General features: G+C 37.2%; 2 protein-coding genes across 2 annotated transcripts; both read right to left on the minus strand.

Moving 5' to 3' along the window:
* Nucleotides 1-424: 424 nt before the first annotated feature.
* Nucleotides 425-1247, minus strand: AK88_04911 (uncharacterized protein; the record flags this gene model as incomplete). The annotated part of the gene is made up of 3 exons (XM_012482515.1): nt 425-459; nt 654-916; nt 1168-1247. The coding sequence occupies 3 exons, from the start codon at nt 1245-1247 to the stop codon at nt 425-427; spliced, it is 378 nt and encodes a 125-aa protein (XP_012337938.1).
* A 2481-nt stretch (nt 1248-3728) lies between these two features.
* AK88_04912 (uncharacterized protein) lies at nt 3729-12713 on the minus strand (the record flags this gene model as incomplete). The annotated part of the gene is made up of 5 exons (XM_012482516.1): nt 3729-9327; nt 9502-11237; nt 11419-11891; nt 12248-12436; nt 12605-12713. 5 exons carry the CDS (start codon nt 12711-12713, stop codon nt 3729-3731), a joined length of 8106 nt encoding a protein of 2701 aa, XP_012337939.1.
* Between the last annotated feature and the right edge of the window lie 215 nt (nt 12714-12928).

Here is a 12928-nt window from a genome sequence, read left to right on the forward strand (position 1 = left end):
ACTATTCTGTTTATTTGGCTAGAGCGGCGTTTTTTTTTTTTTTTTTTTTTTTTTTCCTTTTATTGTTTGTAAGACGTATATCCTTTTCTTAAACAATAAATGTGGAAAACTCAACGGGGGTGCAAAACATAATGGTAAAATGCACTGGTGAATGAGTGGTTATTAAAATGAACAACTCTACTTAATTATTAAATTTGTTTCTTCCAAAAAAAAAAAAAAAAAAAAGAAAAAGAAAAAAAGGGGAACGAGGGATACGATATAAAAAGGCAACGATAAATAAACGAAACCGCGCTAAATAGGCAACTCGCGCAAATATAACTTGGCGAAGTTTCCCTTCATCTCAACTTTGCGAAGTTTTATTTTACTTCAACTTCGCGGTGGCACTCGCTCTCCTCATCTACTCTGTGTGTCTGAGCTACTAATTTTAACCTATACAAAATCTGAATAAATCGTTAAAAACTGCGGGGGAAAGGCAGGAGGGAATAGGAAAATGTGTTATAAAGATTATTGTAAAAAAAAAAATTTACAATTTTGTAACGTTTGCGACACATGCTGTTTTGTTACGCCACATATACATAGCATCTCTGTTGGAGATACAGCCTATCACCACACAAATGTTAGTGGCGTAAGGGTGAAAAAAAAAAAAAAATTACTGAAGTATCCTCCACTGGGCAAGGGGAACAGGTGGAAGGTCCTAACAAATTTGATTGGCTTATTCTCCTCAATGATGATGTCTCCACATACTAAAATTAAAATTCCGTTATTGGGCGTCGGCTGAATATCTAGACTTAGACATTTGTGGACAACGGTGGGTGGTAGTTTATTCAGTCGCTCGATTATCTGACTTGTCCCTCTGCACTGGTCATTTTCGAAGCTCATCATACTGATGTCTTTGTAAAGTGCAGCCAATTCATTCCTGCGGGGGGTGGTGGCGGAAAAACAATGGCATGCGTTAATAAGCGTTGGTGAAGGCATACATGTGCACATGCGCGCATATGTATGTACATATATATATACATATATATATGTGGATGCATGGGAGGATTGCACGGAGCTATCTCTGCATAGTTTCTTCATTTTTTCTATCCTTTTTATTTTATTCTATTTTTTGTTTCCCCCGTTCGCATCCGCGCAGCCCTTTCATGGCTCGGTTCGATATAGGCTAACCTTCCCGTGTTGAATAACTGAAAGTAGTGGTTCACAAACTCTTTGCCTATCTCTTCGAATTGAGGATTTAGCATATCCATTTTTTACAAAGAAGGGTGGGGGAAAATGATTAAGAAAAAAATATAAAAAAAAAAAAGTTCTTAAACGTGTTGGGATGGTATTAAAAATAGCCCAATCGACAAAAGTTAAAAAAAATTGATTTTCTGATTTTAAATGATGTTAAAAGTTTAATTATGTTCGTTCTTCAATACATACGTATGTACAATACATGTGATACAGAGCAAACGTTATTTTCTTTCGATGAAGAAATAAGAAGCTTGGAGGTTTGGCATAAACTGTTTCGTATCAAACAGGCGGGGTAATGGTACGCGAGGTTTGTTTCTTCTGCAAATTTCGAAGAGTTCACTATATTTCGGAGGTGTTTTTCGTTACAATTTTTTTATTTAAAACGAGAATTTGAAATGGCAATAAAAAAAAAAAAAAAAAAAAAAAAAAAAGCACACGAAATGTACGTGAATGCATATTTATCATATTCAATATATTACCTTCAACAATACGCAGTTTATTTTTTAATGCAAGGTCCAAGTAAAATTTAAAGGTTATGCGGAGGTTTTCAAAATGGAAAGGTGTAGAGATGATTGTTTTGAAGAGTTTTTTTTTTTTCTTTCATGGCTAATATATGTATATCTCATGTAATGCAGTGTAAAATATAATACTGAATAAATAATATTTTCTTACGTCCGTGGGTGCTTCCCCCGCATGTGCGTCAGTAGGGCTTTACGGAAAGGGACAAACAGTCTCTTACTATTCTGATGTAGGCGTAAGTGCGCAAAACACTGTGCATATCATTTTGTTCGTACCATTTCGTACCAGTTTACCGTACCACATTGTCGCACTAGTTTGTCGTACCAATTTGTGCGCTTTTACTTTTTTCCCCACCCGCTTGCATGTAGCGCTAAGGGGAGAGGAACCCCCTAACAATTCGTAAAAGCCCCCTGGACCTTTGTCAATTGTGTTGCTTAAGCTTTTTTGGTTTTTTAACACACCGATTCAAATAACAAGCGTGTATAGTTTTTCACAATTGTAGATTCGTTTTTTAAGTTTTGTGCTAGCCTATTTTACTGGGCCAAGGCATCGGTACGGTAAAATGTGTCGACACGTTAACACATTGTTAAAAGACAAAATGAAGATTTGCTTCGTACGGAAAGAAAAAATAAATTCCTGTTTTGACCAAATTTAAATCAACATAAACACACCTAAACGAAAATAAGGGCTACTCTGAATAGAAATGAACAATCACCTCCCTCTCCCTTTTTTTTTTTTTTTTTCTCCCCCGTTGGCAAATGTGCCAGTTTAACCTGCCGCAACAGAACCACTGTGGAGCTTTAAGGCGAACAAAAAGTGCACAGGTATGTTCACCCTACTCTGTGCCATTTCCTCAACAATGTGTTTTTCTGTCTACCTAATTTGCAGTCCTCCTGTTGAAAATATATTTGTGGGGTTACGTGTTTTTTTCCTGCCCCCAACAACTACACACACATACAAAAGGGTAATGTGGAGCGTTCCCCGACCTGCACCTGCCACATTGTGTACACAGGAATGCAGTCCACTGTATTATTACAAATGTATAATGGTTAAAAAATGAACACATTTGGAGAGTGCCTGTTTGTGTTCATCCCTACAATACCCTCCATGCGGCACGATTAGAAAAATGTCTTCTCCTTTAAAAGCCCCTCATGTTACACACGCTTTGTATTTCATCCTTGGTGGAAGAATAACGTTTGATGCGTTGAAAAGGGAGGAATGTGATGACTCTTACTTACCCCACAAGTGTCTCACGGACGAAACCACTTAAGAAAATTTCCTGCATACTATACATTATCATTATTGACACGACGTGGCAATAAAGAACCATATCGTATCCCTCATTTGAATTATTGTCCCACTTAGCATTCATTTGTTTTTTTATCGCATAAATCGTTCAAACTAAGTGACTCCGTACATAGTGTATTATGAAAATGTAGCCATAAGTGAAGTTTCTTAAATGGGGTAAAGTCTTATAGCATTCTCACGTCACGCGTTCGTTCCGTTCAAACGGATAAAGTGGACATTCATGTTGGCACACATCAAAGGGAAGAAAATAAATGTTTTCTTTATATTAAAAAAGGCAGTGCTAACCGAAAGCCCCATGGTAGCAGAGTGTGCTACTCAAAGGGCCCGACCGACTGTGCTTTAAACGTTCTCGTCAAAACGGAACAAATGTGCACCTTTAAATGTGGAACAAAATAAAATTAAAAACAAAGCAAGCAAACAAAAAAAAAATACAAACAAACATGTAAAACGGAGCGGAAAAAAAATTAGTCAAAATGGGACAACGAAACAACGGAATGTCACACTGGGAATCAAATGTACACAAAAAAAAAAAAAAAAAAAAAAAAAGGCGAATCAAACTGCTTCTCCAGAGATAAAAAAAAACGCTCCTCTCATTTTAAGAGGTATTTGTCGCAGTTTTTCCCCACACCCCCCTTTCCATCGCGCACTACTTTTATATACCAATCTGCTCAGTTCTTGTTCAGCGCGAAGAGAAAGTAAGACGGAACGTACAAAAGGGTGTCTTCCCTTTTACGGCATTTGGACCGCTTGCTTCCCCAACGAAAACCTTTCTCACATATGTTATAAATGTTAAAAACGTCTAGATAGTTCATGTTTGTGTAATGCATATTCGTGTCAGTCATGTGTATGTACACGTTATTCTGGACGAGGTGAGAAATGCCTTCTATTTTAAAATTATTTTTTTGCAACTTCTTCAAAATTTTTATTTGAAAGTGGGAAATTTTTTTATAAAATCGTTTTTTCAATTTTTCGTACTCCCTTTCGTCAAAGAAGTCACTATGGCTGAAAAAGTTTGGCATGTTCGTCATACCGTCGGCGGTGTGCTCCGCGTGTCCGTGGGTTTTCCCACCGTCCTCTATCGCTGTATTGTTCGTTCGCAATGGATTATTGTTCGTTCGCGATGGATTGTTCGCTTCACGGGAGAGAGGAATACCCCGGCCATGTTCGTCGCTGCGCGCGTCATACTTCGTATCACCCGTCTGGTTGCTTCCAAAGCCCCTCCATGTGGGAAAACTGCCATTCTGGGGGTCGCCACGATGATCCAAAGTACAGTACGGAAACACAAGGTTATACAGATGAGCATTATCCTCTCTCATTTTGGTAGTGGACACATCTGCGCTCAGATAAAACGAATTGCTATTCACATCGTTGCTATCAAAATAGAGTGACATTATTTCTTTATTTAAATTTCCATTACGCAATGCAATTTCGCTCTTCAGAGGATTTGAAAAAGTGTCCGGTGTTGAAAAATCATTTTCATATAGTACAGTTGGCAGGTAAAAATCGTCACACAGTTGGGCATCTTCTCTTTTCTTTTCCTCCAAATTTTGTAAGTAACATTCCTTCTGATAATAGCTTAAAAAAGTAAGCAAATTTTGTCTCGAGAAAATATTTACAAATGACCACTTACGCAAAGACGCCTGATGAACATTAAAATATTTCATATAAATATAGTAATTATTATAGTACCTCATTATTAAATTAAACAGTTGATAAAAAAAATAAACTTTGAATGGATGCCTTTTGTTTAGAGTGAATACAGAAAAGGAGTCCTTCCTCTCTGCGATTTTAAAGACAATTTTTTTTTTAAGAGCATAAATTGGAAGGTAATAAAAAATGTACTTTTTAATATTACTTAGGAATCTCTTTTTATAATATTCGGAATGTATAATAGTCGGTCTGTACCCTTTGGTCAAATATAAAACACTTTTGCTGAAATTTTCTACCGATTTGTCCCATGTGTAAGGTCTTAAATAATCAATAATTTTAAAAATGATTACAAAATTTGCTACGTCTATGTGTATAAGGAGGGAGTAATCCATGATATCCTGCCCTGACAGGAAGTCTGTATCTTCTCTTAACGAATCCATCAGATCCTTGTAATCACAGTACTCCATATTTATCACCTTCCCTTTGATGAAGTCTCTAAAATTGTCATCAAATAGCACAGTATAATTTTGCAAGCTATTGTAATTATCTATTGTGAAGTTGTTATATTTTTCTATCGAATTTAGACTCTCCATGTTTTTACTATTTGACATATCCTTGTTTAAGAAGCTGTAAGTTCCTTCCCGTGACGGGGTACTACCTTGGGGGGCGCATACCACTTCTCCCCTTAATTTGTGCTTGCTCAAATTGTGTCTATTCAAAATGCACTCCTTTTTTTTCGCCAAAAAATGCAGTGACGCCTTCGTGCTGTACAAATATTTCGTTCTGATCCTTTTGGTGCATTTCCCCCTACGTCTATTTTTTCTCATTCGTAGCTTGGTCATTTTGCTATTCAAAGATAGGAACATCCTCGTATGATGTACAATGTCATTTATAAAGATGCGCCAATTTTTGTGATTATCTTTTTTCTCCTCACCAATTTGTGCGGAATTTTTATTCAGTCTACTCTTCATACGGAGCTTCTTAGCCGGTTCAACCAGACGTTGCCGCAACAATCCACATAGCATTTTTTGCCTAACTTTTGTATACAATTTCCTCACCTTTTCTTCGTTACTTTCGCTGCTTAATCCGTTCCCTGTTCTACGGTTCTTATTCCCTGCTCCCTCTTTGCCGCCCTGGGTTATGACATTGTGTCTTCTTTCACCTTCTGCGTTGGGTACGGAACCTTCCATATAGTGTGCACCATCCTGTTTGGAATTGTTTTCTCCTTTTTGTGCCTCTTCGGCTGTATGGGTCTTTTCCACGGAGAACATATGCAAATACTCATTTTTGCTATAAAATATATTCGTCTGTTTGTTCTCCCGCGCCCCCCCCTGCGCGGCAGACACCGCTGCGCCCTTAAAGTTAATCTTCTTTTCCCTGCGAATGTATCTAGTAAAATGGCCCAAATTTTCCGATATGCCAGAGGAATTATCTTCAGACATGTCCTTTTCTTCCGTCGTTTTGCACGAGTTGTACGATAAGACATCATTTCGTTCGAATACGGAGGAGCTCCTCTTATTCTGCTTGATCAGTTTTTGTAAATTTTTTTTTTTCCTTGCCCCTTTAATATCAAAAATTAAAATTTTCGAGTTGCTATTTTCGATTTTTATATTTTCCAAAATAATATACGATTTAACATTTTTTCTCCTCCTCTTTTTAATTTCTATTTGGTAAAGTCCAAACATGAAGCATAGGAGAGATTTTTTTCCTTTAAAAAATATGTCCGAAAAATGTTGAAAAAATTCTTTATATCTTGTAATGAAAGATTTAAATTCGTATTTATTTATCTCTTTGATGATGTACTTATCGTCGTATGTTTTTACAAAGTGTCTTTTTTTATGATCAAATTTGATACAGTTGCTTTTTATGAGTGATCTTAAAAATGTTGTTTCTCTTTTACACAGAAATTTCCTCAGGTAATAAAACTGTAGCGGAAAATATATGTACACAGAAATGTTTTCATTTATCGGAACAATGACAACTTGATCATTTTTGCAATTCAAAAATTGGTTTATCGAGCTATTTGCTAGGTTCCGGTTGGTCATCCTTCTTATATTTTTCTTTACATATTTTTTTATTTCCTCATGCTGTTCGATGCAGGAATGTTTTCCCCTTTTCGATTTTTTCTTTCCACAAAACGGCGTCTTCTGTGTAACCCTTTCTTTGCTCCCATTTGGTTTGAACTCCCTCCGCAGTAGCGCAATTTCATTTTTTGCTTCGTCAATTTGTTTTTCCAGCGCCTGTTGTTTCTTCTCCGCCCGGACAGCTTCCCTCTCCTTTTCGTAAATTTCGGCCAACTTCAACTTGTACTCATCCGATATAAGCGCGTGGAAGATGGAGTTGGACGTGTCACTGGGATTTAATAAAAAGATCGCACTTGATTTCTGTTCCTTTTCTGTACCCCCCGTTTTCTTTCTGCTTCTTTTATCAACCTTTACCGAGTCGATTATTTTAGTTATATGCAAATAGAATAGTTTCTTGTTCGAATGTTCGTATTCTTCCTTGTTCAAATCGTCTAAATATTTTCTCTTCCTATAATTCTCAATGTTATAAATGTAGTAGGACTCTTTCGTATATAATTTTTGTATGTCATACTCCCGCACGAAGTAGAAGTAGTTGCTTAGCTCCGACTTGTCTTCATTCAGACTTTCAGGATTTTCCAAATTAGACATTTCGCTCTCCCTTCTTCTCCTGCTGTTCAAGTCGTTCATCAGGGCATACTTCTTTTTGGATCTCCTCCACTTTCTCATGAGCTCTACTTTGTCCAATCTGCGTTGGGGACTCCGTTTGGCACTACGGTGGCTTGTGGGCGGCAAAGACAGGGGATTGTTAGAGAAAGTTTGTTCGATGTTCTCCTCGTCTCGCTTCGTATCCTCTACCGTCTCCTTAAATATCTTCTTCACTTGCCTCCTCACAGACACACCGTCCCAAGCGCCCCGAGCGACGTAACGCAAATACTGTATCTTCCTATTATTGGCCAACTTGGTCATATTTTCAATATCCCTCTTTATTCTTAAGTTAATTTTTTCTAATCTCATAATGTACAAGGAGAAAAATATTTCATTGTCCAACGAGAATTCCCTGTCCATCAAATGCACAATGGCGTAGGTGTAAAAACGCCTGAACACTCTAGTTAGGTGTTTTTTGTTTTGCACCAGTTTGTTTTTAAACTTTCTAAATATGAGGAACTGCTTTACTAAATTTTCCTTTATTCTGTTGATATCTTTTAGGATGTATGCGCGGTTGCTGTTAGCCTCTTTCGAGTCGTAGTTAAGGATCCTTTCTTCTCTGCTCGAGTTTACTTGTTTTCCTCTGAGTGTTTCCTCCTTCTTCTTGATGTGCGTGGCATCCGCACTTGGGTCATGCGATGAACGCATTGTGTGTGCAGGTCCATCCGCGCCCCTTCCTTGTGTAACCTCCATCTCACCCCCGCACATCTGCTGGATCATCGCACTATTCAAGGGATCGTCTTTTTGCTTTACAAGTGGTTCATTATTTCCATCGCCGTTCGGGCTTCGTGCCTCAATTTTGTGCTCGTCTAATGGTTCACCCTGTGCGTCCTCCCTGCTGCTTTCCATCTCCCCCTTTATAATCAAAAAACTATCCTCTATGAAGTATTCCGTGTTATTTACGCAGTACAAAATTTCGTTCACCTTAATAAGTATATTTTTACTGACCAGACCGATGAGAAAATTCACAGCGATGTAAAAGTTAAAAAAAATCCTCTTAATTATGAATAAGACATTGAAAAATCCTAGTGTGAAAAAGTTGTCAATTTTTATGTGTTTACATTTTTTACACTTATTTGTAAAGTACAATGGAGAAGAGGGGTTTTTAAACTTCTCCTTCTTCCTCTTCATTGAGGATGGCTTCCCATAAAGATGCTTATTTTTAGACCTATAATACTGAATTACGCAGTTGTAGATTAAGTACTTTAGTGAGCAATACATGGGCAGCATTGAGCTCGTAAAAAAGGGGAAATTTTCGATGATATTGTACAGGTTAAAATTTGTATACACTTGTCCTTTTGTCTTTTCTTTTCCTTCTCCAATTTTATACTTATTCTTTCCCGTTACGCAGTTGCAGGGGTAGTTGTAAAAGACGCTATTGCAAATGATGTTTTGCATGTTCTTCTTGATGTATCTTTTTACTCTACGTTCCGTGTTGGAGATTCGCTTACACTTGTTCGGCCCTCTGTCGTATGAACACCAGCGTGCACTGCTACCTTCGCTGCTTCTACTTGATGCATGCAAACCCTTGCCACTTTTGTGCGGCTTGATACTTTTGTAAATTTCATTATCGTGTAGGAGGAAACAAACTTTCAAATCTTTGTAACTCAACTCGTAGGAATTGTTTTTCCCATTGTGGTTGCAATGAATGTTCACGTAGCTGTCCGAGTGTACAATGCTTAGAAGAAATTCGCTGAGGGAAAAGTTGGTGCTCAGTAATTTCTCCTGGACCAAGTCACACTTGTTGCAGATGATTTTCATGCTTACTTCGTCCTCATCACTATCGCTGCTTTCCTTCATAAATGTGATGAGGACCCTCTTCAGGAATATTTGGATGCATATTTGGTGGTGGCCGAGTTCGTTCCGGCACGTGTCGAAAGGGCATTTCCTGTGTGTGGGGGGAATATGAATACGTGTTGCACAATTGTATAGAGCATTGCACACGTGTGTTGCGTATGTGTGCCGGGAGGCGAAGATATCCATGCTGCACATTTGGAGGGAGCACCCTCATCTCAGCATCTCTCCTTTGTATCTCTATGCGTCCCTCTCCATGGGCACTTACAAACTGTGGGCCAGCTCGTGGATGACGCAAACGAACTGCTGCAAGGACATGTCGTATATATACTTGTGGTTAAAGAAAAAGTTGTAAAAGAGCTTCTTCAAGCTATGGTTCTGGTTGTCAAACAGGTACATGTTCACACAATTGTACAAGTTATTAATAAACATATAATTGGGGCAAATAAAATAAATTATCATTTCTACATTTTTGGTTGCTTCCAAATGATAGCAATAGAAAAGGATATTCTGGGCAATAATCTCCTCAGCCTTTTCATTAACCTTGTTCTCCATCACAATTTCGTCTTTAAAGAATACAGGATGGCACAATAAATTTGAGTCGTTCAAAAAATCTTCCTCATTTGTGATTAAATTTTTCCAATTGCAGTACAAATAAGAGCTGTTAATAATTTTTAAATAATAATACATAAAATTATAATTGCTTTCCCAATTTTTCATGAAATTGTTAAATAAAAAATAGTTCACTACGTCTATTATTTTGTTTTTTCCAGTGTTCAAGAAACAATGTTCATAATTGTTGTATATTTGGTCTTTAATAATTTTATTTGTCTTTATTAACATGTGTAAAATCTTCATCCGTTCTCTTATCAGTGGGTTATTAGCATTTACTAAGTGGAACAAATTCGACATGAAATTTATGGGTGTCTTTTTTATCTTGCTCTTTGTATCATTATAGAAAAAAAAAATGGAAGAAGACAGGATGGACTGACTCAATTTCTTATAAAAATTGTCACAAATGGCATTTGTGTGTATACTTCCATCTGGCATGCTCTGCAGCATTCTTCCCATGTAGTTATTCAAATGCAGCTGTTTATATACATGGAAGGTCAAGAACAGACAAAACCTTAGCACTTTTTTAACCTTTTTAATTATAATTACATTTTTTATATGATCAATTAGTTTCTCTTTCTTGTTTCCACGTCTTTCCTTATCCATTAGACATATTTTTTTTTCTGTATGGTGGAAAAAATAATCAACTATATAATCATCACTCTTGTTCTTGTAATACACTTGGAGGAATTTATCTAATATATTTTGTTTCTTCGTTTCTTTTTTAAGAAGCGTATATAACAGGCCTTCCCCCTTCGGTTTTCTTCCTTCCTCCGGTGCGCATCTCTCATTTGGGTTGTACAAGTTCGAAAATGTTACTCCAACAGCTGTGGACGTGCTATTCGCAGGTGCATATCCAACCTGCGGTTCATCCCCATCCCGAATTTCCTTCCTCCCAAATATGCAGATGGTTAAAAAATTGCCGCTACAACAGAGAAAAATATTTTTCACGTTTTTCCTATACTTTTCAATTTTGAAATAATTTGCCTTAGCTACATAACTGTTATGGTCAAAATTTACAAAGTCGTCATAACTTAGAACCTTGGCACGCAGCATGTTGGACAATCGCCGTAAATTTTTTTTCTTAATGCTTGTAAAAAAATATATCTTCTTACTCATTAACAACTTCTTCGTGTAAACATCTATTTCCCCGTGAATTAAAATGATGTTCAAATTTCGATTGCTCAATTTTTTCAAAATGAAATAAGTGTAATTATACTTGTTGTTATAAGACTGCTCCAGTACTTCGTAGTTATTTTTTTTTTCTGCGTCCAGGAGCAATATTTTCGGGTTCTTTATTTCCACATCGTCAAAGTATATAGAGCAGTTGCTGAACACCAACCCGTTGATGTAGAAGCTGTTTGAGAATCTCTTATAGGGGAAGTACTTTACCTGCACGGAGGGGGGAGGAGAAAAAAAAGAATGTCCCAAGGGGTGTACGTGCTTCATAGGAGCTCACCATAGAAGTAGACACTTAAGCAGATATACTCATGGGGTTGAAATTGATGGTGCATTATAATTGTACAGAGATATGTAATATAGAGGACAGGTTTGTAAATTAGGTCCACCTTACCTTCACATTTGTCAAAATGTCGTAGTCATAACTGTGGTAATACTTTGAAATCTCATTCAGCATGCTGATGATGGGAAGGTACAAGTCCTTCTTAATCTGGTAGTAGCGCAGCTGATTGGTTATTACTTTGTAAAAGTACCGATTAAGATGGATGTTGGTTTTCAGAGAAAAAGTGATACTGTCGTGGTACACATTTTTGTTAATGTCTTTTTCGAAAAAGGTAAAAAAAGGATTAAATTCTTCATCCAAAATTTTTTTTTTTTTTTTCCTTGCAGAATAATTCACAGGAATTACAGGTGGGATATTATACATTTCACTGTTTTCTTTTTTTTTAAAATATTTTTGCTTAACTTTTTCAAATATTTTTTTTTTCTTTCTTTCGTCCTTAATATCATCGTTGTATGTTTTGTAAATCTTTTCGCTCCTTTTAATTATCTTCAAGTAAAACTTGTTGTTCACTATGAGACTATAATCTGAAGGGACAACGCGGGGAGAGAAAAAAAAAAAGTTACAAATTATGGCCAAGTTTAGCAGCTTTGCAGTGTGCACATTGTGTAATATACCAATTGTCATATGAATAAAAAAAGGGGGCGGTGGAATTCGCCAAGTGGGAAGGCTCGAAAAGACTAGCATTATTATAAAGCTATGTTAAACGGGAGTATTAATTGGAGCAGAGGGCAAGGAGCCTGTCCAGTTCACGCTATTCTCTCCAACTTTGCAAGAACAGTTACAGTATAACGTACGAACTGGTTCACTTTTTCAATGTGTGCATTTATATTATGACTGCGTCAGTGTTTACTCGCTACATTATTTCCCTGTTTGCAATTACCTTCTTGCCTTATTCCATTTTTAATCAAATTCGTGGTCAGTTCGTTGGGCTCGCTGATGGGCACGCTTGAGTCCTTCTTGTTCGATATTCTCCTTTTCACTGTTGGCTGCGTTTGTTTCGGGTAAAAATTTTGCCCATCGTTTATGCAGAGGCTGCTGAAGCGGTTAGACAGATTACTATTTCGGATTTCTTGGGGTGCAGTAGGGGGAGGGGGGAGGGCATAAATATGAAGGCAAAGAAGTTAGTACGGTCTTACGGTTGTGCAGACGAACTATTGCACCGATGCACTACTGTACAATACACCGCTCCTTCTCTCACACTCCACATTCCCCTCATCCCTTGCGTCACCAGACTCACCGTTGAACAGGGGGTAGTTCAGGATCCAGTCGAAAAACCTCTGCGATGTGTTTCGCTGTTTTAAATTGTTCCTAAAGCTGAAGTACCTATCCGATAAGCTTTCTTCCATGATGATTTTGCGTCTTTCAAAATATTCATCACAGGGCTCAGTGAGGATTTAACCTATGTCCCATACTGTGCATTATGTTTCATACCTTGTGTCGTCCTTCTTCCCTTTTTTTTGCTAATCAGGGCAGTTTTGTATTTTTTATTTTTTTACTTTATTTACCTTATTACTTTATTATTATATCATTTTCTTCGTTGTATCCTCCGTAGTTGCGCCCC

This window comes from Plasmodium fragile (genome assembly GCF_000956335.1).
Source record: "Plasmodium fragile strain nilgiri unplaced genomic scaffold supercont1.81, whole genome shotgun sequence".
NCBI classification, from domain to species: Eukaryota; Apicomplexa; class Aconoidasida; order Haemosporida; family Plasmodiidae; genus Plasmodium; species Plasmodium fragile.